A 12438-nucleotide genomic window follows, 5' to 3' on the forward strand; every position below is an offset into this window, starting at 1 on the left:
AAGTAGGTGATTCAATTTGTATATATCCATTCAAATTCTTTTTTTTTTTTTTTTTTTGTGAGACCCTCGCCTGTGGCCAGGTAATGAACTGGCAAACCAGCGCTGCAGAGGCTGCGGGCAGCCTTGCTGCCCAGCGCTCAACTGCTGCACCACCAGGGGAGGCCCAATCAAATTCCTTTTTGACTTGAAATATACAAAGGTTCTAACGCAGCAATTTTACTTTTAAAAATTTGTGACACGTATATACTTGGATATGTGTATAAAGATAAATGAATGTGGGTATTTGTTGCATTATTGCTTGTAACAGCAAAAGGTTAGAAAAAAACCTGTATATATTAATCAGACTAGTTAAATTTAAAGTTATCCATTCACTAGAAAACTTTTTTTTCTTTTTTTTTTTTTAATTTTTTTTTTTTTTTTATAGAGGCATGTTTTTATTTATTTATTATATTTGTTTGTTTGTTTTGTTTATACATGCACTGGGTACAGTCAGAAGCGCGGGAGGGTGAGAGAATTCACCAGAGCCAGAGCGGAGAGCAGAGCAGGCAGAAGGACCGAAGTACACTGCTGAGGGGAGCAGCGGGTGGCAGGAGAGGTCTGCGCACCATGTGGGATCCTCCTCCGGGGCCGGGGAGCAGCCAGGGATCGAACCGGCGCCGCAGAGGCCGCGGGCAGCTTCGCAACCCAGCGCTCAACCGCTGCGCCACCGGGGAGGCCCAATTCACTAGAAAACTTAAATAAGAGACCAGGAAAAAGAATAACTATAAGAAAGTAAAAATCAAAATCAACAAACAGCTATGAACCAGAGACACTCTGTGGGGTGGAGGGTGGGGAAAGGAGGGATTGGGATCAAAATAAGGGGGTTGCAATTGTATGGGGAATATAAAAATAAAATTTAAATTAAAAATAAAGTTATCTATTCAGTGCAATATTAAACTGCTATTGAAAGAATAAGGTAGTACTATATGTATAAGCAAAGGCAGTGTTAAAAAGGTACAGTGCAAAAGATCCTTTGTATAATTTCAGGATTCATATATATGCATATACACATACATATTTATAAATTAATACATAACTAGAAAGTGGAAAGTGCCTCAAAGTGATACATTTGTTACATTTTTGAATTTACATTGTCATGGCATAATCACCAAAGTCAGTATTTTACATTAAGGTTTATTCATGGTGGTATGCCTTCTATGGATTTGAACAAAAGTAAAATGATAATGGTATCATTGTGGTATCAAATAAAGTTTTTCACTGATCTTTTTCCTGTCTTTAGTTTTATGTTTACCATATTGTTATATAGTTGAAATTATATAGCATATGTGGTCTTTCGATACTGATTTCTTATACTTAGTACTATGCATGTAAGATTTTTCATGTCTTTTTCTTTTTTTTTTTTTAATAATTTTTTTTTTTTAAATAGAGGCATGCTTTATTTATTTGTTTGCTGGTTTGTTTGTTTGTTTTGTTTATACATGCACTGGGTACAGTCAGAAGCGCGGGAAGGTGAGAGAATTCACCAGAGCCAGAGCGGGGAGCAGAGCAGGCAGAAGGACCGAAGTACACTGCTGAGGGGAGCAGCGGGTGGCAGGAGAGGTCCGCACGCCATGTGGGACCCTCCTCCGGTGGCCGGGGAGAAGCCGGGGATAGAACCGGCGGCGCAGAGGCCGCGGGCAGCTTCGCAACCCAGCGCTCAACCGCTGTGCCACCGGGGAGGCCCAAGATTTTTCCTTATAATGGAAGAATCTTAGAAAAAGACATGAAAAAAAAAAAAAATGAAAAAAAAGATTTTTCGTGTCTTTTTCTAAGATTCTTCCATTATAAGGATGTCCCATGGTTTATCTAAAGGACCTCTTGCTTTCAAGTATTAACAATTATGAATAAAGTTGCCATAAACGTTTCCCTGTAGAATTGTGTGTGATACAAATTTTTTAATCCTTTGGGAAAATACCAAGGATTACAATTGCTGGATTAGAAGACTGTTTAATCTTTGAAGCTGCTGCCAAATTACCTGCCAAAATGGTTGTACCATTTTGGGTTCCCACCAGCAGTGAATGAGGGCTCCTATTTTACTACTGCACATGTTCACCACTGTTTGATGCTGTCAGTGTTCTGGATATTGACCATTCTGATAGGTGTGTAGTTATCTTGTTTTTATTTGCATTTCTCTGATGACTTTTGTCCTGGAATGGCTTTTCTTATGCTTATTTGCTATCTGCATATCTTTCTTGGTGAAGTGTCTGTTGAGGACTTTGGCCCATTTTTTAATTGGGTTTGTCCTTTTGATTTTCCTTTAAGAGTTCTTTGTGTATTTTAAATACCTCTTTATCATATATCTCTTAAATATTTTCCTCCAGTCTGTGGCTTATCTTCTCATTCTCTAGACATTGTATTTTCAGAGAAGCTTTATTTTTAAAGTGAAGTTCATTTTATCAGTGTTTCTTTCATGGATATTATGCCTTTCACATTGTATTTAAAAAGTCATCACCATAACCACGGTCATCTATTCTGTATCATTGATTTGTTTTCTGTTCATTTGCTATACATGTTGTCTTGATTAATGTAACCTTAGAGTGAGTTTTGATGTAAGGTAATGACAGCATTTCAGCTTGTTTTTCTTCTTAACCATATATCCTGTAACTTTGCTATAATTGCTTTTTCATTCCAGGAGTTACTTTAACAATTTTGTTTTCAAACTTTTCTATAGAGTTGATCATGTTATCTGTGAATGAAGAGTTTTATTTCTTTTCTTGTTTTATTGTATTACCTAGAATTCCAATAAAATACTAAAAGTGGTGATGAGGGGGGACTTCCTTGCCTTATGACCTGACCTTAGTGGAAAAACTTAGTTTCTTACTATTAGTTATGACGTTTAGTTGTAGGGTTTTTTTTTTTTTTTAAGACTAACTTTTTTTTTTTTAAGAGATTTATTTTTATTTATTTATACAAGCACTGGGTACAGTCAGAAGCACAGGAGGGTGAGAGAATTCACCAGAGCCAGATCGGAAGCAGAGCAGGCAGACTGAAGTACACTGCTTGAGGGGAGCAGTGGGCGGCAGGAGAGGTCTGCGCGCCATGTGGGATCTTCCCTCCCGTGGCTGGGGAGCAGCTGGGGAGCAGCTGGGGATGGAACAGGCGCTGCAGAGGCTGCGGGCATCTTCACAACCTAGCGCTCAACCGCTGCACCACCGTTTGTTTGTTTTTTAAGCTGTTTTTCTGAAGTTGCAGAAGCTATCTGCTATCTCAAATTTATTGAGAGTTTTTACCATGGGTGTTAGATATTGCCAAATACTTTTTCTCCATTTATTGAAGAATTCATGTAATTTGTCTTAATTACCCTATTGATGTGATGGATTATTTTCTTTGTTTTATTTATTTTTCAAAGATTTATTTATTTATTTATTTATTTATTTATACAAGCACTGGGTACAGTCAGAAGCGCGGGAGGGTGAGAGAATTCACCAGAGCCAGAGCAGGGAGCAGAGCAGGCAGAAGGACCGAAGTACACTGCTGAGGGGAGCAGCGGGCTTGGCAGGAGAGGTCTGCGCGCCATGTGGGACCCTCCACCGGTGGCCAGGGAGCAGCCAGGGATCGAAGTGATGCTGCAGAGGCTGCGGGCAGCTTCGCAACCCAGCGCTCAACCGCTGCACCACATGGGAGGCCCTATTTTCTTTGTTTTAAACTGTGAATCCATCTTGAATAGCTGGGATAAGTCACACTTGGTCATAGTATATGTCTCTTTTTATATAATGTTGAATTTAATATTTTGTTGAGGATTTTTGCATCAATGTTAATTGGAAATTGAGGTATGTGATCTTAAAGTGATTTTAGTATTATAATAATTCTGGCCCCATTAAATGAGTTAGAAAATAATTCCTGTTTCCGATTTCTGAAAGAGATTGCAGAGAATTCATATAATTTTTTTCCTTTAATTTTTTGTGTGGAGTTCACTAGCAAACCCATTTGGATTTGAGTTATTAGTTATTGATTCAATTTCTTTTATGGATATAGGGGTATTTAAGTTGTCTCTTTTTGTGTGCGTTTTGGCAGATTGTACCTTTTTTTTTAAAGATTTATTTATTTTATACAAGAACTGGGGTACAGGCCAGATGTGCGGGACGGTGAGAGGATTCACCAGAGACAGAGCATGAAACAGAATAGGCAGACTGACGAAATACACTGCTGAGAGGAGTAGCAGGCGCGACAGGAGAGGTCGGCCCCGCCATGTGGGACCCTGGCCAGCTGGCCGGGATCGAACCTGAACTATAGAGGCTGCAGACAGCTTCACAGCGCGGCCCCTAACCGCCTGCGCCACCAGGGGAGGGCCGGCAGATTAAGGGAGTTCATCCATTCATCTAGGTTATCATGTTTATATGCATAGAATTGTTCATAGCATTCCTTTGTTATTTTAACATCCATGGGCTCTGTAACTATGTCCCTTTTATTTCTTATGTTAATAATTTATGTCCTTTTTTTCTTGGGTAGCTAGACTAGAAGCTTATTATCTCTTCAAAGAACCAACTTTTGGCTTCATTAATATTTCTGTTGATTATCTGCTTTCAGTTTCATTTCATTTTTTTACTCTGATTCTTTCTGTTTTTCTTTTCCTTGCTTTGGATTTAATTTTCTTTTTGTAGATTACTAAGGTGGAAGCTTAAATTGTTGATTTCAGATATTTCTTTTTTTCTAGTATTGCATTCAAAGCTCTAAGCACTGCTTTCACTATCCCATAAAGATTGTTGAGTTTTCCTTTTCACTTAATTAAAAATACCTTAAATTTCTCTTGAGATTTCTTCTTTGATCTGTGTGTTACTTGGAAATGTGTTGTTTCATCTCTGTGTATTTTGGAATCCTCAAGATATCTTTCTGTTACTGATTTCTTGCTTAATTTCTTTTGTGTTCTGAGGGCAGATGTTACATAATTTCTTTTTTCTTTCAGTTATTTTAAGGTCCACTTTATGGCCCAGAAGTTGGTATATCTTGGTATTGTTCCATGATAATTTGAGAATAATGTGTATTCACTATTGATGGATAAAATAGTCTGTAGACTATAAATTTTTCTGTTACATCAATTAAAAATAAAAGTTTTTACTATATTTTTGTTAATTCCTTCCTCAGTGCTCTTCCATTCTTTTTTTTTTTAAAGATTTTATTTTTATACAAGAACTGGGGTACAGGCCAGATGTGCAGGAGGGTGAGAGGATTCACCAGAGACAGAGTGGGGAGCAGAACAGGCAGACTGATGAAATACGCGCAGCGGGCGAGACAGGAGAGGTCTGCTTTGCCATGTGGTGTTCTCACCAGCCAGCCGGGATCGAACCCGTGCTGTAGAGGCTGTGAACAGCTTCACAGTGTGGAGCTCAACTGCCTGCGCCACCAGGGAGGCCCCTGCTCTTCCTTCTTAATGACTATAGATCTGAGTTCCTGTCCATTTGCCTGATGATGTTCAGGATTTCAGCTATGTCTTTACTAATTTTCTGACTAATGGATTAGTCCGTTTCTGATAGTGTTGAAGTCTCTATCTATGGTAATAGGTACATCTATTTCTCCTTGTAGTTCTGTCAGGTTTTGCCTTGTGTATTTTGATGTTCTTTTGTTAAGTAGGTACATGTTGAGAATTGTTAAGTCTTCTTGGAGAATTGAACCTTTTATTCTTTTTCTATTTTTACAATGCATTTCTTATAGACAGCATGTAGTTGGGGTGTTTTGTTTTTTAACTCTGAAAACATCTTTCAGTTGCTTCATTTAGGCCATTAATGTTCAGTGGTTATTGCTCCGCTTGGATTAATATCTTCTATATGTGCAAAAGTTTTCTATGTGTTGCCTTTGTTCTTTGTTTCAGCCTTGTTCTTCTTTCTTCTGTCTTTAACTGAACATTTTATTAGATTCCATTTTCTTTTTTTAACATAGTTATGCTCTTTAAAAAAAAATTTTTAGTAGTTTCCCTACATTTAAAATGTTGTTTCCCTACATTCCCTACATTTAGTAGTTTCCCTACATTAATCCAAGTTCATTTTCAAAACACACTAAATCACTTTACAGGCAGCATTGTATCTTATAATAATGAAGTAATCCTAATTCCTTCCACAGAAATGTTGTTGCTATTGATTTTGACCTGTGTGTCTCATTCATCCATCCATAATCCCATTTATTATTGCTATTTTTTGAGCCAATTTTTCTGTTACATCAATTAAGAATAAAAGTTTTCACTTTATTTTTGTTTATTCCTTCTTCAATGCTGTTCCATTCTTAATGAATATAGATCTGAGTTTCTGTCTAGTATTATTTTCTTTGTATCTGACATTACTTGTAAGACACATCTACTGGCAACGAATTTCCTTAATTATTTGCTTGACAAAGTCTTTATATCTTCTTCAGTTGTTTTTTTTTTTTTTTTAAGATTTATTTATTTATACATATACACATACATACATACATACAAGCACTGGGTACAGTCAGAAGCGCGGGAGGGTGAGAGAATTCACCAGAGCCAGAGCGGGGAGCAGGGCAGGCGGAAGGACGGAAGCACACTACTGAGGGGAGCAGCGGGCAGCAGGAGAGGTCTGCGCGCCATGTGGGACCCTCCTCCGGTGGCCGGGGAGCAGCCGGGGATTGAACCAGCGCTGCAGAGGCTGCGGGCAGCTTCACAACCCAGCGCTCAACCGCTGTGCCACCGGGGAGGCCCTCTTCTTCAGTTTTGAAGGTTAATTTCCCAAGATGCAAAATTCTAGGTTGGTGGGCTTTTTCTCTCAACACTTTAATATTTTGCTCCATTTTCTTCTCACCTTGTATGTATTCTGAGGAGAAGTCAAATGTAATTCTTAACTTCATTCCTGTAGCTGTAAGTTAGGGATTTTTTTTTTCTTCTGACTTCTTTCAGTATTGTTTTTAATCTTTGATTTTTATAGTTTGAAAATGATATGCTTAGATATAATTTTGGGGGACATTTATTCTACTTGGTTTAGACTGAGCTTCCGGATCTGTGGTTGGTTTCTGGTATTGGGCAAATTATTATTTCCAATATTTCTTCTGTTTCTTTCTCTCTTCTGTTATTTCTGTTTCACATGTTATACCGTTTGTAATTGTCTCACAATTGTTAAGTATTCTTTTTGTTTTTTAGTCTGTTCTCTTTGATTTCATTTTAGAGGATTTTCTGGTGCATCCTTAGGCCCAGATTCTTTCCTTAGCCATGTCCAGCCTACTAATAAGCTAATCAAAGGCATTCTTAATTTTCTTAGTGTTTTGATTTGTATTATTTCCTCTTTGTTTTTTTTACTAGGATTTCTGTCTCTCTGCTTGCATTGCTTTGGTTCTTGCATGACATCTACTTTATCCATTAGAGCCTTTAGCATATTAGTCAGAGTTGTTTTAAATTACCAGTCTGCAGACTGTAACGTCCCAGCTGTGTCTGGTTCTGAAGTTTGTTCTGTCTCTTCAAATTGTGTTTGAAATTGTGTTTGTGCTTTTTGGGTACATTTTGTAATTTTTTTTTTTTCTTGATAGCTCACATGAGTAAAAAGCTGTGAATAAAACCTTCAGTCATGTAGTGATATGGTGTGTAGGGAGCGGACGGAAGCCTTCTGTAGTCCTACGACTATACCTCAGTCTTTTAGTCTGAGCTTATTCCTCTGGACTGAATTTCACAAGTGTTTCTCAGTTTTTCTCCCCCCTTCCCCACTGCCTTTACGAATATCAGATGGTTAGAACTGGCAGAAATTGGTTTCTCCCTTCCCCTAGTTTAGGCTCCAATAATACTGCTGAAAATCAGGATCTGGTTAAGTAGTTCATCTTAAGGTCAGGTCTTGTTAAGAACAGAGTGCTTTGCCATATTTAAAAATGGTTCCCTTTGCCATCATTCCCATGGTGGCATGGAAGCATGCTGACATTTTTCTGATACTTACTTTGGTAACCTGGTTGAACGAGGAGTAATTTCAAAAAAAGTTTGGGAGTTCTACTATGATTGAGTCCACCCGGAGTTTTTAACTCTTAGAGTTGGCCCCACAGCTTCCTGCAATTTGTTGACTATATTTCAGATTTTCCTACCTCCAGCACTGGCTTTTCCACTCAGGAGTTTCTTCTCTGACTCGCTTTACTCACTCATCTCCACAGTCTTGGCAACCTTGGTTTGCCTTGTATCCCCTTGTCATGGGGCCAAGAGGAGTTGCTGATTTTCTTCCCTCCTGTTCAGGTTTTTACTTACTGATCAGACAGAGTGGCAGATTTTTTAAACTCCTCAAATATGGAACCAGAAACCACAAGTCTGATTTATGTTGTGTTTTAAGTGTATAAGTAAATGCCTAAGTTTTAATAATGCTTTTTATTAAGACTATTTTGAAAAACTTTAGTAGCAGTAAATTACGAAGTTTTGGAATATGCAGTGTGTACAGTTTTATTAAAAATAGGAAATGTAGTCCTTCGTCACTTATGCAGAAATTGTTTATATTTTAGATAACATTCAGTCATCCAGGCCTAGACATTCAGGGCAGGAATATAGAATATGCACAACGGCAAATATCCAAGGAATGTGGAAGCCTAAAGTCCCAAAATAGGGTGAGTAATCTTAAGTTTTTAATCTTCTCATAGGAAATGTAAATAATATATAAGTAAAAATTTCCAGTTCTTCTAGTTCCTTGTATAGTTGATTTGTACTAGAAAAAATGTTTTGGTGTATAAAGTTACTGCATAGATGTTTATAAGCCCTATATTTGCATCCAGATTTCTGGTTTGTTCCAGTGTGTTTAAAAATGGATAGAAGCAATAGAAATTGTATTTGGTTAAATAAATGAACTGCACCCCTCACTGCACCTTTAATACAGACCTGAAATATTTTTAACTCCCAATTCCAAATATATGAGGAATAGAAGCTTGTTCCAGCTTGGTTTAGTAGCTCATTTGTAGCCTTACCACAAATGACTAGGAGGTAAATATTAACTATCAGAAACCCACTCTTGTGTGTGAAAAGAAAGATTATTTGATTTGGACCCCATTTAATTTATCCCCTTAAAATTTACTTTGCTCCTTGACCTCAAAGAGAAATCTCTCTAGAAGGGTGGGAGATACATGTTTAAAGTCATTTTCAAAGACTGTTGTATAGCTGAATTAAAAATGTGTCTTTGTATTAGTTTGCATATCAACAGTATCAGACTAGGTGCTTGAAATCAAAAAACTTTTTTTTCATGATTCTGAAAATTGGAAGTACAAGATGAAGGTATTGGTGATTTAGTTTCTTCTGGGGCTTCTTTATTTGACTTGCAAATGGCCACATTTGTGTCCTCACGTGGTCTTTCTCTGAACATGCATATCTCTGGTGTTTCTGTGTGTCCAGATTTCCTCTTCTAATAAGACATCAGTCAAACTGGATTAGGGCCCACCTTAAGGGCCTTACTTTAATTTAATCACCATTTAAAGATCCTCTCTCTAAGTATAGTCACATTCTGAGACGTACGGGAGGGGTGAGGCCTCAACATATGAATTTGGAAGGAATACAATTCTTCTCATAACATTGCATCTGCTGATCCTTCCAAATTCTTGTCCTTCTCAGATTCGCTCCCATTAACAATAGCCAAAATTCTTAATCCACTCCAACATTAACTCTTAAGTTCCAAATCTCACCAAAATAAAGTATGGATAGACTTCAGGGTATGTTTCATCCTAAGGCAAAATTCTCCACCAGGGAACCTTTGAACCAAAATAGTTTATGTGCTTCTAAAACACACCGATAGGAAAGTCATAGAATAAATGTTCCCATTCCAAAAGGAGTCTTGGTTCCCAAATAGGACTAAAATCCAGCCGTGCAAATTCCATTGGATTTCAAAGGTCTAAAATAACCCTGTTGGGCCGGATGTTCTCTACTTAAGGCACATGGATAGTAACCTCACCCCCAGTATAATATCCTCATTTGTGAGGCCTTGGTCTTTCTGACCCCAAACCAAAGAAATATCCCTGCCCTATGGATGACCCCAGCTCAGACTCATTCTCTCTCTCTCTTTTTTTAAAGAATACCATATGTTCTTAGCCAGTGAACTCTTTATTGGCCAGACCTGTAAATCCTAGAAATCCAACAGCCTTCCTTCATTTTATCCCAACTCTGTCTGCTTTAGGGCCTCCCTGGTGGCACAGGGGTAAGAACAGCGCTACCAGGCTATCGCCATCTCTGTCCCCTTCAGTCTCCAACCTGGCAGTATTTTAGCTGAGATGATTGATTGGATCCATGAGTTTCTATCTTTCATTTGTTCAGCTATACCATTGGCATTCTCTCCAAAGCATATTTTATGAGTTTTTGTAATATGGATAGGTTGAAAATATTCCAACTCTTTTAAGTTCTGGTTCCCTTTTTGCTCAGAGTCTACCTGTGTAAGGGCAGGACTGGGCACAGTGCAGGTTTTCTGATCCCATGCAGACCGGGTAAAGGAGGAGTCAGAGTCCTCAGTAGTTTTGCAGGTTTTTTATTTGGGGTTCACCAGGCATATGGCAGGCAGGGGTGCTGGCTGGGGGGCTGGGAGGCTAGCAGGCCTCCCAGCCCCCAGCAAGTCTTCACTCTTTCTGGGCTCTCTGGAGTTAGTTCTGCTGCTTCTCGGCTTCGGCTTCTCCTTCAGATTCTGCTGCTGCTTCTGCTGCTGCTACTGGCGTCCCCCCATGACGCCACCCTTAAAAGCACAGTCTTAGCTCAGCTGAATCCCATCTACCTATGCCCACACCCTATTCCAGGTGCATGCATTCAGGACAAGGATCCATCATCTATCCTGATGGCGGAAGGGCAGGAAAGCCTGATATTTTCTTTACCCTACAACCTGTTATCCAGTTTCAGAGTCATTTCCACATTTTTAGGTTTTTGTTTTTTTTTACAGCAACACCCCACTTCATGGTAGCAAAAATCTGTATGAGTTGGGATTTTCCAGAGGAACGGAACCAACACAATGTGTTGTGTACAGAGATTTATTTTAAGGAATTGACTCATGGAGGTACTTATCCAAAATCTGCAGGAAAGACTAGCAGGCTTGAGACCCAAGGAAGGGTTGTAATCTGAGTCCAAAGATGTTCTGCTGGCAAAATCTTTCTTACTCAAAGGTCATCAGTCTTTATTCTTTTAAGGCCTTCAGTTGATGCAATGAGGTCCACCTGCATCATGGAGGATAATCTGCCTCATTCATAGTCTACCAGTTTAAATGTTTATCTCATCTAAGAAATAGCTTCACATAAATATTCAAAATAATGTTCGACCAATTATCTGAGCACTCTGATCCAGCCAAGTCAACACATAAAATTAACCTTCACAGTCCTTACTGCAATTTTCATCTTTTTCCTTTTTAGGTCCCATTGAAATCAATCCGGCATGTCAGCTTTCAAGATGAGGATGAGATTGTCAGAATAAACCCTCGAGATATCTTAATACGTCGCTATGCAGACTATAGACATCCTGACATGTGGAAAAATGATTTGGAGAGAGATGATACTGACTCCAATATTCAGTTTTCTAAACCAGACAGTAAAAAACCAGACTATCTGTACTCTTGTGGAGATGATACTAAGTTAAATTCATTCAAAGACCCTGTGGTATTTAAGACACAGCCTCCCTCATTAAAATCTAAGTCGAAAAGAAGAAAAGAAGACGGTGAACGTTCTCGCTGCGTATACTGCCAGGAAAGGTTTAATCATGAAGAAAATGGCAGAGGAAAATGTCAGGATGCACCAGACCCTATTAAAAGATGCATATATCAAGTTAGCTGCATGCTCTGTGCAGAGAGCATGTTGTATCATTGTATGTCAGACTCAGAGGGAGATTTTTCTGATCCCTGTTCATGTGACACTAGCGATGACAAGTTCTGCTTACGATGGTTAGCTCTAGTAGCTTTGTCTTTCATTGTACCATGTATGTGCTGCTACGTCCCTTTAAGAATGTGCCATCGTGGTGGCGAGGCATGTGGGTGCTGTGGTGGGAAACATAAAGCTGCTGGATGAAAGGATCCAGTGCCAAAATGAGTTTAAAATCTTTGTTTCCAGGAATTAGCTTACTTGGATTGTGGAAGCTTTTGGCAAGCACTATGAAATCTTGCCTGGTATCATTGGGGCCACACGTGGAGGAAGCAGAACTCATCAGTTCTTGGCATTTCACAAATGCTAGCCATGCCTAACTTTTACCCTTAAGTGCATGGCGTGTTTTGTTGCGGGTCGTAGAGTATTTGCAAAAAGAAACCATTTCTGGCCATTGGCTATTAAAAATGGGCATAAAATATGAACCAACTACAAGGGATTAATTTTTGACAGTTTTGTATATTTATGCGTTAGGTGATGGGACTTTTAAAGATTTGAATTCATTAGGACATCAGCTGTAAGTGCACTAGGGGACAGTTGATTTCAATCTAAGAAAAGTTAACTTTGGGAATTATAACAAGTAAAACAAGTGCAACTAAATCATTTATTAGTTGTTTTTGAAAG

At 38.7% G+C, this 12438-nt stretch overlaps 1 protein-coding gene across 1 annotated transcript in view; it reads left to right on the forward strand.

The window, feature by feature from the left end:
* Nucleotides 1–11961, forward strand: part of SPRED1 (sprouty related EVH1 domain containing 1) — a gene marked incomplete at both ends in the record, with an annotated part of 91987 nt that extends 80026 nt beyond the window's left edge. Inside the window, 2 exons of the mRNA XM_084240818.1 lie at nucleotides 8452–8553; nucleotides 11314–11961. Coding sequence (XP_084096944.1) covers nucleotides 8452–8553; nucleotides 11314–11961 — 750 coding nt within the window. The remainder of the gene's footprint in view (nucleotides 1–8451; nucleotides 8554–11313) is intronic.
* Nucleotides 11962–12438: the final 477 nt, after the last annotated feature.

This window comes from Talpa europaea (genome assembly GCF_964194135.1).
Source record: "Talpa europaea genome assembly, chromosome: 8".
Classification (NCBI taxonomy): Eukaryota; Metazoa; Chordata; class Mammalia; order Eulipotyphla; family Talpidae; genus Talpa; species Talpa europaea.